A 22956-nucleotide genomic window follows, 5' to 3' on the forward strand; every position below is an offset into this window, starting at 1 on the left:
ATACGATATCGGTGGTTTTATGTTAACGCGACTTTGATACAACTTTAGGAATACTTGCTCAGTTGCTCATAAATACCGGCTTGGTATGACTTTATACATGGTCAACAAGCTGATCAGTTTTGATCTAAGATATAACTTAATTTATTCTCACGTCGGGTTTATGTTGAACTTGGCATATTCAAGGCAAGTGAAACACTTTGATTTTATTGCCACTTGCTTGCTCCAACAGAGCCAGCGTGAGTGTGCTATTCATGCATCTTGCCTGTATCCCCCTCAGATAAATCATCTATTTGCAATGCAAATGTTTTCGTTACGTATTCTTACAGGTGTAACATTGCCTCGGGCAATCGAATACTGCCAGTTTAAGGATGTAGCCGATAAACGGATAAATGGCATTCTATATCATAGGCCTATTTGCTTATATTCCGTTAGACATTGGACATTTTTAACATTAGGCCTACATAACTATTGCCCGGCGAAGCATACGCTAATTTAAATCGTGTTATACAGGAGTCCAGGACTGTATGACTGTGTAATGTATTTGTCATCTCGACTCATCTGCAAAGACTGCACAGACAAACTCATTCGTGTCTTTGCACGTTGCAGTGGCCAGCTCTGTTGATGTGCTCGGTTTCTCAATTCTAGTCCTAGCGGTATCTGAGCCTGAGGATGGAGAAGTATGAGAAGATCGCAAAGATCGGTGAAGGCTCCTACGGTGTTGTGTTCAAGTGTAGGAATAAAGACACGGGACAGATTGTCGCCATAAAGAAGTTTGTGGAGTCAGAGGACGACCCCATCATCAAAAAGATTGCACTGAGGGAGATCAGAATGCTCAAGGTAAACATCCATTCTCCAAACTTTTACAATAACTTTCCATAGCCAGCCTATATACAGTATACTGTATCAGGTTTTTAAAGACATGCTTAGAGCCTTACGATATACAATCTTGTATGTGCACGGTATATGCCTTATATTAGCCATCCGCCTCTACAGTGGGAGCCAAATAAACCACATTCAATATAATTTCATATCACATGCATAGGGCTAAACCTATGTCATGTAGCATGGATTATAAGTACTCAAGTACTGTACTTAAGTAAAAGTACAGCTTTAGTTACTATTTTTATTTTTATTATCACAAAACATATACATGTCATTAAGCTCACAGTGTGTCGCAAAGCTTGTAGGTCTGCTATTTTAAAAATATTCTTGTACACTGAAAACTGAAATGGCACATTCTGTGTAATGAGTAGGCTACTTTTACTTTTGGTACTTTAAGTATATGCTGATGCCAGTATTTTTACTCAAGGAATTTTACTTGTAAGTTATAGAGTACCAGTATTTCTACATTGAAACTTTTATGAAGTTTATATACCGTGTATATATATACTGTATATACTGGTATACACATACACACACGAACACACACACAAAAGGCATTTTTTTTTCCTGTGTAAAGAGAAAATAAATTAATTATTGTGCCAAATGATCTGTCTAATCTAATGGAAATACAAATTTTAATTATTAAAACAATTATGGGCACAAAAAAACATAGCTTCGTCATAATCAGCAGATTACCTTCTTTCTTGGTGGATTTATTCTCATTACAATTAAGTTTAAATTGATTAAGTTAGCCTAAACTTGTTTATTTACGTGTGTGATTGTGAACCAAACATACATTAAAATGTATATCTTGTTTAAATTCTAAAAAACTAAATCTAAAGTTATTGTTTAATGAATCTCTGCAACAGATTGCTTTGTTCCCTACTGGCCACCCTGGACATTAGATGCTATCCTCATAATAGGACAGGATGGGGGCAGGTTGTCATGGGCAACAGCCTTGTTTACTATTACCATCTGTTTAGGTGTTTTTTTTTTGTTTGTTTTTTACGTTAAACCTCTGTCTGATAAGACGAGTGGGAACTTGCCCTGCTGAGCAAACACTATACTGTACACATAAAGTAAATAAGTACATTTACTCAATTTCTGTACTAAAGTACAATTTTGAGGTTATATATTTTTCTTTACATTTTTCAATACTTTATACTCTCCTAAATCTCAGATAAAACATTTTACTTACTACTTTTTACTCCACTACAATTATTTGATAGCTTTAGTCACTAGTTACTTTGTAGATTTATATTATTATTAATACATGATGTAACTATACAAACACTATACTCTAGCTATTCAAAAAAGTACATTTTGATGCCAATACTTGTACTTTTACTCAAGTATTTCCCCCCCCCCAAAATACAGACCTTTCACTTGTAACATTGAATTTTGTCATATTGTGGTCTGCCACTGTTACAGTAGGCCTACTTCTTCTACTTGATTGGTGCAATTGTAAAAAATACTGTACTCCCAGATTACCCTGCTGTTAGTACCAGGTAACAATTAAACAAGCCTTCGTTCCACGATGACTAATTACAAACCTTTGAGTGATTCCTTTGTTCTTGGTGTTCTTTGTGTCCCTGCAGCAACTGAAGCACGCCAACCTGGTCAATCTGATTGAGGTGTTCCGCCGCAAACGGAAGCTGCACCTGGTGTTTGAGTACTGTGACCACACCGTCCTCAACGAGCTGGACCGCTACCCTAGAGGGTACGGTACGCCTGTCTCACTGGCATAATAATCTTAATTTTCTAGGAAAATATTATCAAGAAAGATATACGAGATGTTTTAAATTGGAGATATGTAATAGTAATGAGAGGGGAAAGTGTCAACAGGAGGGCTCACATACAACACAACATGGAACCAGGCCAGGACTGTACATTTAAGTGGACTGTGCATTAACTGGTGGAGACACCAGGGTGTCGCTTTTTACTTGCATATTAATTAGGACTCGCACTATATTATTAAGGACTTGTGAACTGGACATATGTCATTGTGCTACAATTCTCCCTCAATAGTTGATTTATTCTTAATCATCATGCATGCTACCCACTGCATTAATCTCTGGTGGCATTAATCTCTGGTAATCTCTGGTAGTAGCAATGTACAAAACATAGGATAAACCACCTGTGTTTAAATTAAATTAGGTAAATCAAAGTCTATATTCTTTGTTGACCCCTTATAAATTTTACATTGCCTTCATTAAGTCCACTGAGTGATCTACTTCAGTCGTGAAGCAGAATGTTAAAGGGGAAAGTTTAGGAGATAAATTAATTAATAGGTGATTGGATTACGCAAAAGGAGGGTGCAAAGATATGAATGGGGTCTTCCATGTGCTATAGTACACAGTAGAAGTATACAGCCAGTCAGTAATATTGACATACCAAGAATTTACAACAGGGCATGGTCCTGTGTTTCAGTACCAATTCATCCTGTGTTGTGTATACGGTATATCCATGGTACACTATGCACTGTGCTTTGTTAAACTCCTGACAACTACAGTGCTCGTCTCCAGGGAAACTGACCTGCTCGTTGTGGAATGTTTACAGTGATGTACTCCCAGAATGCATTGCTGGTAGTATTGTTGGTACCCATTAGGCTCCTCTTCATTTTTACTGTGTTTTGCTCTCCCTTTCTCTCTCTCTCTCTCTGGCCTGTAGCCTCCTGGCCACAGTGGACTCAGAAACCGGGGGCGGAGACTGTTATTGTCAGTCACAAGTCTCGATTTAGCCATTTCCCTGGCAACACTGATAGATGGTCCCTGAACCAACAATGCCTTAGTGTGTGCCGAGCATCGCAGCAGCTCACAATAGGAATGGCAGGTCTCTCCTCTCCAGTGACTCTGTCCCACAGTCCCTCCAAAGCCATTTGACAGAAAAGAAGATGTCTGAAGAGCAGAGTTGCAGAGACAGTGTAGAGATGACAGGAGAAGTAGAAAAGATGTGCATGCAAGAAGGAAAAGCTTAATAGGTGGAGAGTTGTCATTTATGGGTTAACTTTCTTGTTGAAAATGACATTTCAAAGGGAGACTAATGTCAAGGAGGTTGCCTTAACTAACGGCATAAACAAAATGCTCTTGATACAACCCCAGCCCTGTTTTTTATTAGGTTCATCTTTTCAACTCATTACAGGCCAATGATTTTGAATGTGCTTGTGGGATTTAAATCTTTTGGAAACTAACGCTTCTCCTTCCATGGTCTGCAGCGTTCCAGTGCACCTTGTAAAAAGCATAACCTGGCAGACCCTCCAAGCTGTCAACTTCTGTCACAAACATAATGTAAGTGGTGTTGATATGAACTTGTTCTGAATGGTTACTTTCTCTGTGGTTAAACTGCATTTGCTCTGCTCACTTTTAAAATTTGTTTCTATATTGTTCTATTTTGTACCACATAAAACAAAGGGGTTTCTATTTGTGCATTTAGGATAGCATACACAGTATTATTTATCATACCAACTCACTGTGTTGTAGCATTTTCTGTTGTCCAAACTTCTCAAGTGTCCTGCCCTCCCCCAGTTCCACCAAGCCACTGGTTTTATGGCTTTTCTTCTTCTTCTTTTACAAGAATTCCTTCCCCTGCCTCGCCAGCAGTTAATGTATCACCTAGACACAACAAACTATGGGGGCCCCTTTAACTGGCTGAAGAGCTAAAGTCCAGGCCTCAATGTCTTTAGTTTCTCTGAATCATACCTATTTGTCACCAGATTCTCAAAAAAGACAATGGCAATGGTAGGACGTCTTTTGAGCTCATAGTGACTGTTGTTTGTTTTCCACCCTTGGCAGTGTATTCACAGGGATGTCAAACCAGAGAACATTCTCATCACCAAGCACCAAGTTATCAAGCTCTGTGACTTCGGCTTTGCCAGGATACTCAGTAAGTGGTTGCGGTTTTAATGGGACATTTCTTTTCACATCCCCTCCAATGTGCCACCTAGTGGTCATTGTTGTACGTCATTTGGCTATTTAAGGCTATTTACAGCACAATTTATGTGAAGCACAGCTTACATGTGGAGCTGTTGGACAAAAATAAATATGATTGAACGGTTATCTGCTTTGTACAAAAGGTTGATGGAGATTAGTAAGGATTTAGGTGCAACATGGCACTTGACTTTGCTACCATTTATCTGCAAGCGATCATATGCCTAAACCTAATCCTAAACCTAACCTCTGTAAAACTATACCTAAACCTTAACCCTAGCCCAGACTCTTCTTCAACAAAGATGGCGAAAGCAAACATTATTTGTTTTGTACTTATACATACAAATGTATGGTACAAAACACTGAAGTCCTTCAACCAGAAACCTAACCTCAGTAAAACTATGCCTGCCCGGGAGCCAATCAGGCACATGGTAAGGCGGGTCCTGGATCCTGGAGCTTTGGTGGGATTCCAAATTGAGCCTCTCTGAATTCAGTTGGACTCTACTGTGTATTTTGAGGCAGTAGGAGGTGCTCTCAATTTTGTGTCTGAAAGAGTGCAAGAGAACACACACTGTTTGTTTGTTAAGGTGCAGGGCAACAGAAAGGGTTGGAAAACTAAAAGACAAAAGAAAGTCACAAATGTAGCTTTGTTGCAAATGATCACTTTGCTAGTAGGTCTGCTCTGCTTACTGTTTTGTATCAAGGGAAGTTATCATTTCTAGTACTAATGCTCGGTTGTAAGGTGTTGCTAGGGACGTAGATTTCACACTAATCTATAATTGTGGAGTGCCACAGTTTTTGTATTTTTCCAGTTTTTCATGTGTCTATGAGGTGACAGTAGCCTACTTCATTAGACACCCTGGAGTCGTTTTTATGTGCAATGGTGTATTAACTTTGTATTTAGGGTTTCTTTCTGGTGGCTGAAGTGAACCCTTGACAGTCAAACGGGCCAATGAAATAAACAGTAATATAGTGACACCACACTATCAGCCCCTCCCCTAACCCCTCCCCCTTTATCATACAACACCCCTACAGCTGTGGTGCGGCTTCAGTTCAGGTGGATCACCACCCATCACCACCCACCAGGCAAACCAGGCATACTTAATGAACTGGTGTGCGTGCCCACATAAAAACAACATTTTAACAAATACCGTACACTTTTTTGAAAAGATTATACCTCCTTATATAACAATAAGAACTGATGATCATAGGGTGGAAAAGAATCACAGCACTCCATCTTTAACATATTGTTAGCCATTAACCAATGATCCACCAGGGCCTTAAGTCTGTAGTATGTTACACTACAATGACTGTCCATACTGTATAGTACATTATACATACATTAACTTCCTCTTTTGTTTATTTAAGTGTAAACATTTACCCTTTAAACGTTCCTGTGCTGTGTCTGTGATACCAGCTGGTCCCTGTGATTACTACACGGACTATGTGGCGACGCGCTGGTACCGTGCCCCTGAGCTGCTAGTGGGGGACACACAGTACGGCTCCCCTGTGGACGTGTGGGCGATCGGGTGTGTGTTTTCTGAGCTGCTGTCAGGGATCCCCCTATGGCCTGGCAAATCAGACATGGACCAGCTCTATCTCATCAGGAAGACTCTGGGTACGCTTAAGCAGAACATTGTGCTATTTCTGATACCGATTTTCAGATTGGAGGTCCAAGAAAATGTTACTACTCAAGAGTTGTAATTGTAATATTTTATGGATGTAGCCTAATGGGGAATTACTGTGACGAACAACTGCATTGCTTGCTGAAGCACTGATAACTGAAAAAAATGTGGGGCAATGCATCGCATTTTAATATTTTCAGCAAGTAAAAAAGAGGAGCTTTATGTTCGTTCTCTGTCCTCTACAGGAGACCTGATTGCTCGACACCAGCAGGTCTTCAGCAGCAACCAGTTCTTCAGTGGAGTGTCCATTCCCGAGTCACAGGAAATGGTGAGGCGAAACCACATAAGAAGAATATACATCGAAAATACATTGATTCAAATTGCATTAACAGTTTGCAGGACGGGTACAGTTAGAGGAATAAAGTACAGGTGCTGCACAATTAATCGAAAAAAGATTGAGATCTAGATTCAGACACCAATGCAATCTCATTTTGTGAAGAATCTTGAAGAATCGTGCAGTACTATTTGACTGTCCAATTCATTTGAGTTACTCTTATGTTTTTGTTTGTTTTTGTAATAAGTATTTTCATGGAAAAAATGTGAATAGTGTGAGAATCGTCACATTTGAGCTAGAATTATGCAGCACTACAGGTACAGGCTACAAACTCTGCTAAGAGGATAAAACTAGAAAAAGCACTATAAGACTTAAGTTACTTACTACTAAGACGTAAGTTGTTTACATAAGAGTCCTCCATTTTCAATTCATCAAAACATTTAAATACAATACAAATATACACTTCTATGCAAACAAAGAGAAGAAAGACCATCATATAACACACAAGGTTTTATATCTTAAGATAATCATTGTATAATGTACTATATATCTGTAGGAACCATTGGAACAGAAACATCCTAATCTCTCACACCAAGCACTGAGTCTCATGAAGGTAATGATGGTTTTCTATTACATTTATCATGGCAGTTGACTGTATTCTGACATGATGCAAGTTAAGGGATATGTACAGCAAACTATGCATCAGTCTCTGTCACCCTGCCTGGGTTTATTTTGCAATGCTCGCTATATATCCTGCTTATCACATGTCTACGTATACAAATTGAATCTTTAATTTGCCATGAAATTATTAATCTTTATAGGTTTCCACGTCCCTAGAAATTTAAAGAGAGGCTACACAGAATTAACAGACAGCAGAATGCCTTTATTGATCAGAATCAAGGCCCTCCGTTAAGAACTTAAGCGTTACCTTTGATCCCGACCTCAACTTTAAACAGCACATCAAGAAAGTCATTCAATCCTCATTTTAACACTTAAGAAACATCTCTAAAATAAAATCATTTCTATCCACTCCTGACCTGTCAAAAGTCATACAGTACATGCATTTATATTCTCACGCTTAGACTACTGTAACTCCCTGTATACCTGCCTCACAAAACATCCATTCATTGTCTTCAATTAGTACAGAATGCTGCTGCTCGCCTGTTAACTGGCTCCAGGAAATTCGACCACATTACCCCCGTTCTAGCGTCCCTACACTGGCTCCCAATCTCTTTCAGAATCGATTTCAAAATCCTTCTCACCATATACAAATATACATGGCCATATAAAGTTTTATTATTATTATTATTATTACTACATATAACATTATTGTCAGTTTAGAGCATAAAATGCTGACATGTATGGAACTCACAGGTCAGTATACTTTACATACAAGTCTAAACCACTACGTTCAGGACGTTGATAGTCCAAGCTCAAGTTAGGTAGGTATAGGTAAGGTAGGGTAAGTGATTTTTTTGTTTTGTTAAAATAACAAAGACTTGAATGTTGAACTCCTAGGGTTGTCTGAGGATGGACCCATCCGAGAGACTGACCTGTGAACAGCTTCTGGAACATCCATACTTTGATAGTCTTAGGGAAAAGAATGAGACCATGTCAAGAGAGCATGAGCGTACAACCAGCAAGAGGGTACGGTTACCCCGGAAGCACCTCCCTCCTGGGGTAAGCCACTACTTGTTACTAGTGAAAAGGAACAAGGAACCACTCCATTTGATACAATTTTTTTAATGCACGAAGCACCATTTTGTTGTATTTTTTTTTCTTTTTATGCGGGGGCACTAGGGATTTGGGTTAGTTGGGAATGTTTTAGTTTGGTCATAAACCTTGTAAGTCAAGTTAAAGCACATTATGCAGAAAAGAGGCCATTGCCATTTAAAAACGAATTTGAATGTGTCATCTAGAATTGCTGACATCGATTTATGTTTTCTTAGTATTTACCGCAGCTTACCAGCAGCAGCATCTTTCCAGCTCTGGACAACAAGAAGTACTACTACAGCAATCTGCGCAAGTTCAACTACCATCTACCAAACATCTAGAATCCCAGTCTGAAACACTTTGAATAAACACCTCAGGACGTAAAGCTGATTGTAGAAGCACCTTGGCTTTTATTATAAAGCAAGCAATTGGATTTAACCAAACTCTCACTCTCTATATGGGGTGTCTCATATCTGACATCATTCTATGCACTATGTCTACTAAAAAGACCAATGCGTTTATAAATGTTGCCTACATTTTGTTATAAATGCAGGTGATGACAAGGAGCAATCCACTGTTCTGCTTGTAGATGGTCAGTAGACTGGAGGTACAGTTATAATATAAACTGCCTTCCCTAGTTTGCCAAATGTTTTTTATATATTGTATACAGTGAGTGACTTGTTTAGTAGCACATTGTTTAAAGTAAGTTATATTAATGAGGAAAGCAAATGCTTTGGCCTTTTGTCAAATCAAGTAAATGAAGCAGATTAAAATCAGAGCTTGACTTTAATAATTGGATGTTCATCCAGATATGTATCTGATGGCTTTTAATTGACACACCATTTATTCCAGATGGACAAATACAGGAGTCAAACAGTACTCATTGTTTCTGGAACTCTGGTGCTAAGGATGTTTATAGCCATCAATCTACCCATGCACATGGACAAATGCCAAATCAGTTTTGAAAATCAGCTTTTTTCAAAAGGGTTGTGAATTACTGTAAAACTCAGAATGCATTTTCTTTATGTACACCATGTATAGAGAGAAGACTTCCGCACACCAAGCCTGAGGAAGGTCGCAAGACCGAAACGTTGCTCAATTAATAAAATTGCTCTGAACTAGCAAGTGGCAGTGTGCGGATGTCCCTTCTTCCACTTTATGTACACTACAAGTGGCATAAACTTTACTTGTTGATATTATGAACTATAGACTAGTTTACATGAATAAACACTTTTTGAAGTCGACAACATAAAGTGCTGTTCAAATACTGCGCTTGTCTTTCACTTTGTCATATCTCTTTAATTGTGCATCGACCCCAAAGCTGCTAAAGTCCTAGCATCGCATTATGTCATGACTTCCATTGTGATAAACCTTACAGGTGTTTAACTTCCATTGTGATAAACCTTACAGGTGTTTAACTTCCATTGTGATAAACCTTACAGGTGTTTGACACTTTTTTTAAGAGACTGCTGGACTTAAGCACAGTGCTACTTTACAACCACAGGAAGATATCAACACATCACATCTTTATCGTAGTGTCTGCAGAACCTGCATGCTCAGGTTCTTACTTTTCTCAGATTAGGGTCTGCTGCTCTGAATAACTTGACAAAGCGTGTGCAAATTGACATTCTTGACATCGTCATTCAAGGTCCAGTGCTATATCCAAGCGTGGAAGTGCTGTCTGTAGTCTCTCTACAGTCTTATCTTTCTCTTTGATCCCAGGCAAATCGCTGAGAAAGAGATGCTCTAGCTTCCTGTGGAGATGAACAGAAACATTTGATCACTACCTAGCATCTACTATCTACAGCAAATCCCAATACATATGATCTCTAGTTGTTTCTTGTAATGAAAAGGCTGCACATTTCTTGTAGTTAGAGAGAATTAGTGAAATATGTGGCAAATCTGCAAAATAATGCTTATGCTTACCACTAGCTTTCTTCACAAAATAATGTGTTCATAAAAGGTGTCTACTATCACATATACATTTGTTCCAAAACAACTCCCTTGGGAAACTTTGTAACAAGTAACTACTGAAAGTTGGGGTACCATTAACAACCAATAAAAATAAAATTCCCAAAATGTCATTATGCTTAAGCCCACCTGAGTTGGTGCAAAGTGATAAGTCCTTTATCTGTCACATTTCCACAGGACACAATCTCCATTGTGCACAAACTGTCCTGCAGGTTCTCAATGGAGCTCAGCCTCTCTAGGCATGCATCCTCAATGTACATGCACTTGTTGAACTTGACTTCTTCCAAGTGTTTCAGGCCATCTAGAAAGATGAAACGATAACAGGAAACATTTGTTTAATTAAATGAGCTTACAAATATAAAACAAAAGGGCCCAATTAACTTTGTTATTAAAAGCATTTATATTGAAATTGAAAATGAACAAAAATAGAAATTGACTCAGAATTAATTGGCATATACTGAGCATTTTGGGGACTAAATCTGTTATAAAAACAAACATTTTGAGCAAGCAGTCTGCACGTGGCTAACAGGGTCACAGACAGTGCAGTGTCTCTGTTTCTATCCAGTGTAAGACACTCCTGTCATAGATTCAGCTGATTAAATGACACAGGCCCTTGTCCGTGTCATTTAGTGTCATTTGTCTAGACTTAAGCAGTTGGATCTTTGCCAAAACAGAGCATCCTGAGGAGTCTAGTTCCAGAAAAAGCTTTTTGAGGAAAGTGGCAAAGAGATCATATAGAATAGATTGGAATACGTTAATGGAAACAATTACAATCATATTAAAAATCTAAATGGATTAAACACAAAAATCTGAAGCTTGTTTACATTGTGGTACTGTAGTGTACATCATAAGACATACATCAGACTATACACACAAACAATGTTCACAGGCAGAGACAGGCAGGTCTCTTTTGGTGTAATCTTTGCCACTGGGTTCCCAGATTGCTTTTGGTGTAAAAACCCTGTCCCTTGGCCTGGCTTCCCTTGTCTAACTCAAGGCAAGAACCCATTATGAAAAGGGGGTAGGGGGAGAAATCACACTGACTGTTGTACTGTCACGGGATCTCTGTAGTGTAGACTGACCTAAATAATCAAACCCGTTGTACATGATGCAGGATTCTGTGGCGTCAATTGCCTGGATCTTATAACGGCCCATAGGGCCAGTGGGCAGACCATTGTAGTCATGTTGGAAGCGATCAAATCCCTGGAACCTCACTTTGGCCCCGCATCTCAGGAGCCACTCCGAGGCAGCTCTGTCTGGACCAACAGCTTTGATTCTCTCGTGATCTACCCTGTAGACATAACATCACAGAGATTAGTTAAGTCAAATCAGAATTGTAATCACAAGTGACAAGTTAAAGTGCAAAAGTAGCAAAGACTACAAAGTGACATGTACATTTCTCAAATTATAAAACAGATTATTGAGACATTGAACATGAAAACAAGAGTTACATCAGTTGGCTTCTAAACAGCTCAAAAATAATTATTTAAGTATGTATTGTGATGATCCTTTGTAGCCCTGAAACATGAAGTACGAGCGTGATGTGAACCATCATCCACGGCTAGCCCTCCAAGCAGAACCCAATGGTACTGAAGTTTCTGACATTTTTTAGACCCAGACAAGCGACATCCACATTTCAGAAAAGCTTTATGGAGGGTTCCGAGAGGGGCTAATCCACGGCAAGATCTAGCCCAAACATTTAGACTCTCTACTCTCTACTCTTCTGACGAATCTCTCTACGTCTGTAATGAACTTAAATGTTTGGGCTAGGCTAGATCCTTTGTAGCTTTTTTCCTATTCATCCATATCTTTCATAAGACTTAATGCAGCTACAGAATCTAATCCTGAGGATATCAGTCCGATTAAATAATAATACATATGTGGTTGGTTGCTTGTGTTGATGAGCCGAAATCTCAATGATCTCATGCATGCTTCATTGCTTGTATATATATCTTGTAGGAGATTAGATTAGTTGAAATGATTAATTGATTCCTCACTTGTTGAAAACCGCGTTGAGCCATCCCCAGAACTGTCTGCTGCTCGCGTTCTTCTGAGACAGAGCAATCCGTGCTGCATTTGATAAAAGCCTCATATCTTCAATTCTGGGAGCAAAGAAAATGGACCAGGAATAAACATTTTAGGTTTGTACTTGCAAAACAATGTCCAAGTTGATCAGTACTAGCTACCAAGTGCCGTACCAGGGAAGTACCCTCACTAAAAACGCCGGGACAACGCTCCACACGTCCCAAACTCTTCTCCCTTCTGGCTCCAAAACTGTGAAATGCACTTCCCATTGCAGTCAGACTCAGAACTGCAGCATCACTCCCAATCTTCCGCCGTAGTCTGAAAACCCACCTTTTCAGACTCCATCATGGCCCATAGCACTTACCCTACCCCCTTAGATAGCATTTCTGTAGACTTAGATAGCATTTGATACAGACTTATAGCATGTTATGTAGACAGCACTATAATTGCATTGTATATAGCCATAGCACGCCATAGTACATAATGTATAGCATAGTAGTATATATATATAGTTTATATGTATAGTCTCATAATATAGATATTCCACTGTTACTTTCTTAGCTTACGCATGTTTCATGATAAATGCTTTTATGTGATGTATTCCCATGCCTTTTGTTCTTGCTTAATGTAAATCGCTCTGGATTAAGAGCGTCTGCTAAATGCCTAAATTGTAAAATTGTACCAGTGCAGGTGGTGACCTCACCTGACCAGAGTAAAATCCCACTTGCCTTCCTTCCACCAGTGTGTGTGGTGTGTTTCATGACTTTCATCGGTGTGTTATGTGTTTACATTAGGGTCGCGTCCATTGCTTTGACCACTGTTGCCAGATTGTGTGAGAGAAATAAGCAACCAGGTCCATGGAAACAGAGGGACAAGCCCAAAAGAAGCCTGACTGGGGCTTGCTATTCTGATGTACTTGCTATTGACAAAATGTGGAATATTATTTGAAACATTTTAACAACGGGGTAAGGGGTTCCTGGCACAACATTTTTTTTAGATGTAGGGTCTTTTAGTTGGACAAATACATTAATATGGAAAGTATGTGAGAATCACTGGTTTAAAACAACATTATGAAACAAGCCCAAAGTAAGCAACTACATTTTAGAAACAAGCCCCCAAAAAACGCCGCAACCTTAGAGTATAATATTAATATAATACATAAAACCGCAACCCGCAACTACCAATATTTACATACAAGCAACTTTACAGAAAACAAGCACAATTCGCTTATAATAAGCGGACATGGCAACACTGGCTTTGACTATGCTTTGACGTCGTTACGCATGAAAACGTGCTGTGGTATTGGTTCGAATGCCGACGTGGAGGCGGAATCAATGCTGAGAATTTGACAAGCAAGAGAAACAAGATAACTAGACAAGAGTGGGACATGCAATGCAAATACAATGTCATGTAGAATGACACATGCGGTCTAAAGTTGTTATTCAGTCTAATTGAACATGATTCAGGCATCACTTGCAGCTGTTTTGGCACAAGTACAGCCAAAGCTGCCGATCAACATTACTGCAATAAGATACCTCCACAGGTAGGTCGTGTATGATCTGTATCGTTATTCGTTACAGAGAGGAGGAAGTATGTCTGACAGTATAAATGTGCTACTTCAGCTGTAGCCCTGGCTACTTCAGCTGTATACTATGAAGGAAGTGAGGTGATGTTTCTGTCTGGGATATACATCATATACATTATGTTATCATATTTTCTCTCCACATTTGTGATAAGGCTTAAAGCTGCCTGCTATAAGCAATAATATGTCAAATTTGTGTCTATTTCAAACAGTGTTTTTTGGACGTATAGGGCGTTAGTCCTACTCCTCCTCTCAGCCCAAATCACACCGTGGAAAGCATGAGTGTATTTCAAACAAAGTGTTTTTTGACTGGGGGGTCATATTTTGTTTTTGACTGTCATAATTTGACCCCCCAGTATCAGGATGTATTAGGATGTTGATATTCATTCATCAATCATCAGCCAACACTCCCCACTCACAGGTAGTACCCCCCTAGTACCGTACCGTCGGTAGTACCGTCCTAAAGTCGGCTCTTCGGTGCTACTGAAATTTTCTGACGAGCCGAAACAGCGGTAAAATAGGAGTATGAATCGGCCTTAAGTCCTACTCCTCCTCCCAGCCCAAATCAGCAATGAGTAAAATGCTCCCCAAAAATGTAGTCTCTGTGACAAATCTGCATTCAAAGATGTTCCTAGAAGCTTGTCATTGGTCGAAAAGAAACCGGTCGAAATGACTAACCAATCAGGAAGTAGACAGGCAAATCGACCAATGACAAAGCTAGGAAAATCTTTGAATGCAGTATGCAGTTGTGGCCCCTACATTTGTCTAATACATTTTTTGGGGAGCATTTTTGCTATTGCTGGCTGTCTGAATACCAAAAAGAAAAGAAAAAGGTAATTCAAATCTTTAATATGATTGCCACCCTGTTCTCTTTAACAATGGTTAGTTGTTGATCACAGTCTTGCATACATTAATAAGGACAGTTTTTCCTTGGGAGGAGTTGCATAACCTGACAGATAGCATTTGCATGTTATTCAATTTTTTTGGCTTCCTTCCCAAACAAAATAACCTTTGGATCTAGTTCAAGTATTTGTACTTTGACTCAATGGATGTTACCAAAACAGGTTACCCACTACGCTTCTTACCTAATTACCTTTCCTGGCTTTGGCCTGGGTTGGCTTACATATTGTCAGTTTGCTTGCCACTAGTTCCGGGTGCCTGATGCAGTGCCCTAGCTGCAATTTGCAACACTAGATTTGTTTTTATAATGGGATGAATCTAGAGTTGCAATACCCTCTATAAAATGGCTCAAGGCTCTATTGCTGATTACTTAGGTTAGGACCCGCCACAGTGGTGTCCGATTAGAACTTAAACCAGGATGCTTTGACTTCTCCTTATCTCTGAAGCTGACCCTTGTTATATATTCTCCGACTATGCTTGTCACGATGACTAAGCCAGTTAGATCTATCCATATATGATTCCACCACATCTATCTGATATCAGCACTAGGTCGGCTCGGCCAAATATAGGGATTGTCATACTAGACATGTCATATGTCATATAGCCCAACGTCCTAGACGGATATCCCCATATATGGGGACTAAATATCCAATGAGCAACTACTCAGATCCAACAACATGACTAGAAGTGAGATTCTTCGTTACACCCTCCATTGACAGCCCATTGATCCAAATCGAATTTCTGATCTTCCTGAATGAATGAATGAATATCAAATAACTAAATACTGAATCAAGCAACTTACAATACAAACTGTCTGAGGTGCTCACAAAGAGTAGACATTAAAACGACCCCAAACATGTGAAATATCCCTTTAACCCCTTATAAGGGTCAATCTCTGAAGTCCTTGGTGGGAAGCTGCTGGTTGTACCTCAGAGTCGAGGCTGAAGACAAAGGGTGACCGTGGCATGCTTGGTAAGCTTTGAGAGCTTTGAGAGCTCTTGAACGACCTGCCTGGGGAGCTCAGACTTGCTAATTTGGTTTTTAAATTGGTTATTGCGACCGAAGGTTGCAGAACACATTGTGCCCAGGACGTCTCCAGACGTCTTCATAATAACTCCCTGTGGGGACGTATTTGGGATTTTTTTGTGTTTCTTTCCTTTTTGTTTTGATCAGAAAAAATCCATGGGCATCAGAATCAAGCATTTCCCCGTCAGTTAGTGTGTCGGGCACCATATGGTGCCCAGGTCATCATGTGAGTTGTGACATCATCAGGGATGGAGATGTGGTGAACATTATGAATAGTAAATACATTGTTTGGCTTTTAGGCTTTGTAAATAAAGGGTGCACAATGACAAATAACATATCATTTAATAGAGGTATGCACGTGACATACCCGTAAGTTATGCGGGAACGCCTGAGTGGCAAAAAACTATTTTCTTGCCTTGACAGCCCATACATCCAACCAGAAAAATCTGATTGCATTAAATATCGTTAAACAACATTAGACTCACTTTGCCACTCACTTTGCCACTTGATATGCCATTCACTTTATGCATGCGCATACCCTTATGGCTATATATACAGTATAAAACATGATAGTGGATATGCAATGTACAAGCTCACAAGATGTCATATTTAAAAAAAAGAATCACACTCGTGTGAAGTAAGGGGTGCGGCCAATCACTTTTGGCGAAGTGAAATGATTGACGATTATGCAAAAAATAATGGCCACGGTGGCGCAGTCGGTAGTGCCGCTCGGGACACTGTGGGTGCTGGCGGCATGTCCTCTCCTCCGCATCATCAGTGCCCATACCCCATACCCGAGGCGGGGTTGGCAAAAAGGGCCTTTCTGTGTGGAGTTTGCATGTTCTCCCCGTGTCCCCTAGGGTAGGTACCCTCACAAAAACATGCAGTAATCCTGGTCTCTAAACTTCCTCCCCCTGGCCAGCTGGGGCGCCTGATGGAGGGGAAAGGAACTGGTTGGAATAACATGTTCCTTTCACTCACTACGTCCAACCAGGGAAACTCCCCCCTGTCAGGTGTAAAGGAGCGACTTGGACAACTCATGCATGAAGGAAGCATGAGTTCAAGTCCGTTCCTCTCCCCAGGTTGGCGAAGGGTGTGTAGAGCCCAGGATCACATTAGATAATTGACACAGGGGTGATAAATGGGTTACAAAATCGTGGGATATAAACATTTATAATTAAAAAAAAAGAAAAAAAAAGAGATTATTTCAAATAATTGTGATTATGTAATAATTGTGACAGGCCTACCTGTGGAGTCAACATCAGCACTATGGTAGTGTTGCATGACTATGTGAGTATGGTGAGCAAGAGGTTTGCATACTATAACTGCCCACTACCTCAAATATAATTCACTGGACATTTGCTGTGGTTTCATTCTCTCCAGGAAGACAGCTTTGAATATACAGTACCTACATATCCTCAGATACACTATTGGTGATAGAGATCAATATCTCTGGGGCAAGCAGCAACAACAGCAACAAAAAGGACACACAGATGCAAGTTAGCCATCAAAATATATCTGTCACAATTTAGGCTTAGTACTTTTGGACATTGTGCTTTAATAGTTGACCGAAGTCTCTTTAATACTATTACTGACATTAGTGACATATCTTGATCATTGATACATGTATTTAAAATTTTATATAATCATCAGCATACTGTATATGAATAACCTGGCAGTGGTACTTGTATCTGTTTTGGAATTTTAAAGAGTTTTATTCAGTAACACAGGTCTATGGTGCACTCTGGGATGTAACTGTAACAATTGGACATTGTACCAATGACCTAACACTTTACAGTCAGTGCATCAGCATCTTAAACTGGAACAGTAGTTGCAGCCCTATCCTCACATTAGATTTATGTTTGTTTTATCGTGCAGCTCATATGATGTGGCTGTGGTGGGCGCTGGCATCGTGGGTCTGGCTACAGCGAGAGAGCTCCTCCTCCGACACCCAACACTCAACTTTGTTTTGCTGGAGAAAGAAAAGGAACTTTGTAAGTTGCGATTCAGAGGAGTGTATTGTTGGAAAAGAGGTGAAGGCCAAGATGGTCTTATTCATAAACACATACAACTCAGCTGTATTTGGCAAAAGAATGTCAATTATTAAGTGTGCATCTAATAAAAAGGTTGGGGGATTTACTCATTTAATATTTGTATTTGCTGTTTTGGTTTCGTTTTGAGAGTCCAACATTGTCTCTGATTTGCACTGGGCGTTACAGGAGCCAACCGTTGGCCCTAAGCTATTTGTTTGTTTCACTGTGGTTGTTTGTTAACGTGGTTGTTAAATTGTTACTATGGTTGTTTGTTAACGTGGTTGTTAAATTGTTACTATGGTTGTTTGTTAATGTGGTTGTTAAATTGTTTTATTTTTTAATTAGTCTGTAATGTTGACTGCCATCATTATGATAATAATTACGATTATCATCACACACTGTAGTTTCTCCGGGCCATTTATGACTTCTCTATCTAATCTTCAGCCTTTCACCAAAGTGGGCACAACAGCGGGGTCATTCACAGCGGCATCTACTACACACCAGGCTCCCTGAAGGCCCGTCTGTGTGTGCGAGGGGCCACCTTGGCCTACGAGTACTGTGAGAAGAAAGGTCTCCCTTACAAGAGATGTGGAAAGGTCAGCCATGGTGATTTAACAAAATGAGACAAGCTGTGTGCAATGCAAGGTGTTTGCTTTGGATGCTATAATGTTTTATAAGAGATGAGCTAACAGTAGAATGTCAAACTTTGACACTGTATGCAGTGCAGTCAAAGTTAGTGCTTTTATTAAATGTTTGTGTATATTCCAGCTTATTGTTGCAGTAGAGCAGGAGGAGATACCCAGACTCAAAGCTCTGTATGAGCGAGGCATGAAGAACAACGTGCGAGACCTTAGCATCATTGGTGCCAAAGAAATCAGAGAACGAGAGCCATACTGTAGGGTAAGACTCTCGGAGACGCACCCATATACCATATAACCATGTATAAGCCAGGCACAAGAAATACCGGTATTTATATAAATGCTCAATAAAATGTATCCCTGCAGGGTATAATGGCCTTGGATTCACCCTACACTGGCATTGTGGACTGGAGAATGGTTGCACTACAATACGGCAAGGACTTTGAAGAAGCCGGTGGGACTGTGGTGACTGAGTATGAGGTCAATGACATCGCCATGGTCAGTGAGAGTCCAGCTGGAAGTGACGAAGGTAATGGTAGTCCTTCACTATATTTTAATTTACTGTACCATAAATCTGAGATGTATGGTATGGTACAGTACTTCCTTATACTTCACAGAATGCAACAATTCATATTTCATTATCTAAATCATGTTGCCTGTATAAAGCTCTATGTTGTATATTGCACTATATATATATATACACACACAGTATATATATATATTCTTAATACCATTATGTCGCAAAAATACCTTCCTTATAGAAATAATTTGTATGTATCTTGTTTATCATATTACAGGAGTTAAATATCCAATAGCCATCAGAGACAAAAAGGTAAGTTGTGTCTGTCTGTAGGCTCATACATAGGCTCATACATACTCCAGTTTTTGGTGATAGGTTATCACCGTTTTAGGTGATAGCTTATCACCTAAAACGGTGATAAGAGTTGAGGCCATCATACTCGCGGTGATGTCCTTAAGGATTGACCCCGCCTCCCTGTGGTTTACCCAACTTCTAGACCAATCAGTGAACGGGGTGATAGCTCCAGAGTGAAAAGACTTGTCTGATAGTAAAAACAGAGAGATGGGTCTGTGTCTGCTCCGTGGTGATAGCTGATCATCACCGCGACTGACGTAATGGTGTAGTTTTCCAACCCTTTAAAAACTACACTGCGGTGATAACCTATCACCAAAAACTGGAGTATCTATGAGCCTTGTCTGTCTGTCTGTCTGTCTGTGTACATGCTTGTGTTTGATATGTGCTTAAGATGTCTATCTGAAGATCCTAATTCAAACTCTTGCATTGTTTACATTGTTTACATTGTTTGCATTGCTGCTTGCGTGGTTCTGTCATTATAGGGGAATGAGGTGAGGTGCCGCTATGTCCTGACCTGCGGCGGCCTCTATTCAGACCGCCTATCCCAAATGTCTGGATGCAGTCCAGAGCCAAGGATCGTTCCCTTTAGAGGAGACTATTTGGTCCTGAAGCCAGAGAAGCACTATCTTGTCAAGGGAAACATCTACCCTGTAAGTCTTCACTAACTCATACAGGTATAAACATACACAATAATGTTCTCGCATTATTACATTATTATTATTATCTCTGTATTATTACATAAATATCACAGTCTTGATTGACATTATAAGGTTAAATTTTTTGCTATTCCAACTCAAATGTTTTGCAGGTCCCTGATCCTCGTTTCCCGTTTCTTGGAGTTCACTTCACCCCACGAATGAATGGCAGTGTCTGGCTGGGTCCTAATGCCGTCCTTGCCTTCAAAAGAGAGGGCTACAATGTGTTTGACTTTAACCTCAGAGACTTTGGAGATGCACTATTATTCAGGTACAGTATCGAGGAAGCTGTTACTCATCACCTGTTACTGTTCTCATTTCCACACATTATATGAATGAAACTGTATGAATGACTGTTACTAACTGTATTGCTGTATGCATGTGACAAATAACATTTAAGCTGAAACAAAATAACGGTTTAACTTATGTTTGTGTTTTGTGACTCATACATTCTATACAGGGGCCTCCAGAAGCTAGTAATGAAGAACATGACATATGGGCTTGGAGAGATGTATAGAGGGATCTTCATTGGTGCTCAGGTCAAACTCCTGCAGAAGTACATCCCTGAAATATCACTGAGTGATGTACTCAGGTAAAGCAAAGCATTGACATAGTCACTGTCGGGTGGAAACCTTATATGTCCATCACTTTTCAGGAAATGGCAAATATATAGGTTCTTCTTCAGACACTGGTAGATTGGCTTAGTTTAACAACATCTGGAGGTGTCCAGTTAATTATCCCACTGGCAGGTTTATTGGTTTGCTGTCCATTTGGTTTGCTGTCCATTTTCACAGCACAGTTGCTTGGTTCTCTTTCCCAGGGGTCCTGCAGGGGTTCGAGCTCAAGCTCTCGACCGTGATGGAAACCTAGTTGACGACTTTGTGTTTGATGGTGGTGCAGGAGACGTAGGCAGCCGGGTACTCCACGTACGAAACGCACCTTCACCTGCAGCCACCTCCTCCCTGGCCATCGCTGAATTGATCGCAGATGAGGTGGAGAGCCGTTTCTCACTGTAAAAGATTCCTATTAATTACCAAAAGACAGTGGTCACCAAGTGAAGCTTCAGAGCTGTACGGAGGTATTGCTACAGTACTTTCAGTATATCTCGTCCGAGAGCACACATCTGAAATTTTCATTACCATCAGGTCAACCCTCAGCTGTTTGTAGAGGTAAAAAGTAATAAAGTATTTTTTTTTACTCAATTGTATTATTGTTTACCGTTTTGAGGTAACTTTACTTTTTGAATGGCTTTGTTTTTATACCACTACATTTGAATTCTAATTTACTCCAATTACAAGTTAGGTACTTTAGCTAAAAACTATAACATTCAAAATGTGATGCGAACAATAAACATAGCAATGCAAGCAAATTTTGTAAGTCATGACAAGATCACCGACAGTCAGAGTTGTATCTAATATGTAAGCAAAAGAGAGCTTTTTTAACAAGCACATTAAGTTGCACTTTAGTTACATGACGATTTATCAATCCTAAATCTCTGTCTTGCATTTCTAGTTCAAGGATTTGTATTTTTCTCTTATTGTTGTATGAATAGTTAACACTAGAGGGAAACATTTATGGGAAAATGATCCTCAGGGTACTGTTACTGTATGGTACTGAAAGGTTGTATCAACTACACCTTTTGAATAGATTAAAGCTCAATATCTTAGTTTAAATGATTTCATGTGTCAAAGCAAAAGAACATCTGGTTGGATGAGAGATCCAATTATGTTTATAACCAGATATCAGAATTCTTATTCTAGAAGATCACTTGAGATAAGTGATGCTTCTAGAATAAGAATTCTGCTGTTTTATAGTTTGATTCTTATCACTAGTTAATTACGTTTTAGCGTGATTATTACGCAGCCTGAACTGTGCTATACATTATATTGTGGAAAATAAAATACAAAAAAGTGTGCAATGCTTTTGGCATAAGTGATAGAATATATATTTTTAATGAATGAATGTTTAATGAATGAATTTTTTTAAATATGTTTTAAAATAGATTTTGTTGGCAATCTGTTGGCTATTTCATTCGGCATAGACTTTAACAAATTTCCATTTTGGTAAATGATTTCCCTTGAATTACGGATCAAAGCACCTTTATGTCCACAAGGAGGCGGACACACACACACAGACACACGCACGCACACACACACACACACACACACACACACACACACACACACACACACACACACACACACACACACACACACACACAGGAACACTTGTGAGAACGAAACATGAATAAATATTTAAAGTATGCATTGTTATTATGTTTGATGTTGTTCAACCATTATGTCTTGTATATTGAGCATTTCTGAAAATACACTTAATACGGTATGCAGTATTTGGCCTTATGTCTGGCATAATGTGTATCTACTCGTAAAAGGGTTTTGTTAAAGGCCCAATGAGTCATTATGTTTGTATTGTATTTTTGTGTGTTCAATAAAATGTGAAATGACGCAGATGCGCAGCGTGCGTGACAGCAGCTGGATGGGTGAACGTTTTGCCTTTACTTTGATATCAGGCATTTTATTTGTGCCATGGCCATCTTTTTCATTTGATTTAATTCAAATCATATATATTTTTTCAACTTACTGGAGGTCGAACCCTTGCCAGTGTCTGTAACACGTCCTCGTATTGAGGTTTGTTCAGGCTCATTCACTTGAGGTGATGTTCAAATAATGTTCAATATTAAAATTACATTAAATTATACTAGAGGGAGAGAG

The 22956-nt window shown here is 39.5% G+C and overlaps 3 protein-coding genes across 4 annotated transcripts; 2 read left to right on the plus strand and 1 right to left on the minus strand.

Annotated features, from left to right (window-relative positions):
* The first annotated feature begins 610 nt into the window (after nucleotides 1–610).
* Nucleotides 611–8852, plus strand: cdkl1 (cyclin dependent kinase like 1 (CDC2 related kinase)). The gene is made up of 9 exons (XM_083791215.1): nucleotides 611–837; nucleotides 2481–2602; nucleotides 4097–4169; nucleotides 4674–4764; nucleotides 6226–6426; nucleotides 6679–6761; nucleotides 7324–7380; nucleotides 8286–8447; nucleotides 8717–8852. Exons 1-9 carry the CDS (start codon nucleotides 670–672, stop codon nucleotides 8819–8821), a joined length of 1062 nt encoding a protein of 353 aa, XP_083647341.1. The 5' UTR covers nucleotides 611–669; the 3' UTR covers nucleotides 8822–8852.
* Nucleotides 8840–13287, minus strand: dmac2l (distal membrane arm assembly component 2 like). 2 transcript variants are annotated; one of them, XM_083791217.1, is made up of 5 exons: nucleotides 13180–13287; nucleotides 12449–12553; nucleotides 11534–11742; nucleotides 10581–10752; nucleotides 8840–10234 (listed from the first exon to the last, which is right to left on the minus strand). In XM_083791217.1, the coding sequence occupies exons 2-5, from the start codon at nucleotides 12541–12543 to the stop codon at nucleotides 10120–10122; spliced, it is 591 nt and encodes a 196-aa protein (XP_083647343.1). In that variant the 5' UTR covers nucleotides 12544–12553; nucleotides 13180–13287; the 3' UTR covers nucleotides 8840–10119. The 2 variants fall into 2 exon arrangements, with proteins under 2 accessions (XP_083647343.1, XP_083647342.1); XM_083791216.1 differs by having other exon boundaries at nucleotides 8841–10234; nucleotides 13205–13287.
* Nucleotides 13288–13828: 541 nt separating this feature from the next.
* l2hgdh (L-2-hydroxyglutarate dehydrogenase) lies at nucleotides 13829–22449 on the plus strand. Its single transcript, XM_083792726.1, has 10 exons — nucleotides 13829–14019; nucleotides 17863–17978; nucleotides 18462–18613; nucleotides 18786–18917; nucleotides 19022–19184; nucleotides 19453–19487; nucleotides 20012–20179; nucleotides 20338–20495; nucleotides 20685–20816; nucleotides 21045–22449. Exons 1-10 carry the CDS (start codon nucleotides 13934–13936, stop codon nucleotides 21238–21240), a joined length of 1338 nt encoding a protein of 445 aa, XP_083648852.1. The 5' UTR covers nucleotides 13829–13933; the 3' UTR covers nucleotides 21241–22449.
* Nucleotides 22450–22956: the final 507 nt, after the last annotated feature.

This window comes from Protomyctophum parallelum (assembly GCF_964188405.1).
Source record: "Protomyctophum parallelum genome assembly, chromosome: 20".
Taxonomy (NCBI): Eukaryota; Metazoa; Chordata; class Actinopteri; order Myctophiformes; family Myctophidae; genus Protomyctophum; species Protomyctophum parallelum.

Bases quoted from the DNA above. Each gene is read 5' to 3' on its own strand.
- cdkl1 (XM_083791215.1), top strand. From the start codon at position 670: ATGGAGAAGTATGAGAAGATCGCAAAGATCGGTGAAGGCTCCTACGGT. The intron at 838-2,480 runs GTAAACATCCAT...GTGTCCCTGCAG, and splicing joins GGGAGATCAGAATGCTCAAG to CAACTGAAGCACGCCAACCT. The intron at 2,603-4,096 runs GTACGGTACGCC...CATGGTCTGCAG, and splicing joins CTGGACCGCTACCCTAGAGG to CGTTCCAGTGCACCTTGTAA.
- dmac2l (XM_083791217.1), bottom strand. From the start codon at position 12,543: ATGAGGCTTTTATCAAATGCAGCACGGATTGCTCTGTCTCAGAAGAAC. The intron at 11,743-12,448 runs GTGAGGAATCAA...TTATGTCTACAG, and splicing joins CTCAACGCGGTTTTCAACAA to GGTAGATCACGAGAGAATCA. The intron at 10,235-10,580 runs GTGGGCTTAAGC...TCATCTCCACAG, and splicing joins ATCACTTTGCACCAACTCAG to GAAGCTAGAGCATCTCTTTC.
- l2hgdh (XM_083792726.1), top strand. From the start codon at position 13,934: ATGATTCAGGCATCACTTGCAGCTGTTTTGGCACAAGTACAGCCAAAG. The intron at 14,020-17,862 runs GTAGGTCGTGTA...TTTATCGTGCAG, and splicing joins GCAATAAGATACCTCCACAG to CTCATATGATGTGGCTGTGG. The intron at 18,918-19,021 runs GTAAGACTCTCG...GTATCCCTGCAG, and splicing joins AACGAGAGCCATACTGTAGG to GGTATAATGGCCTTGGATTC.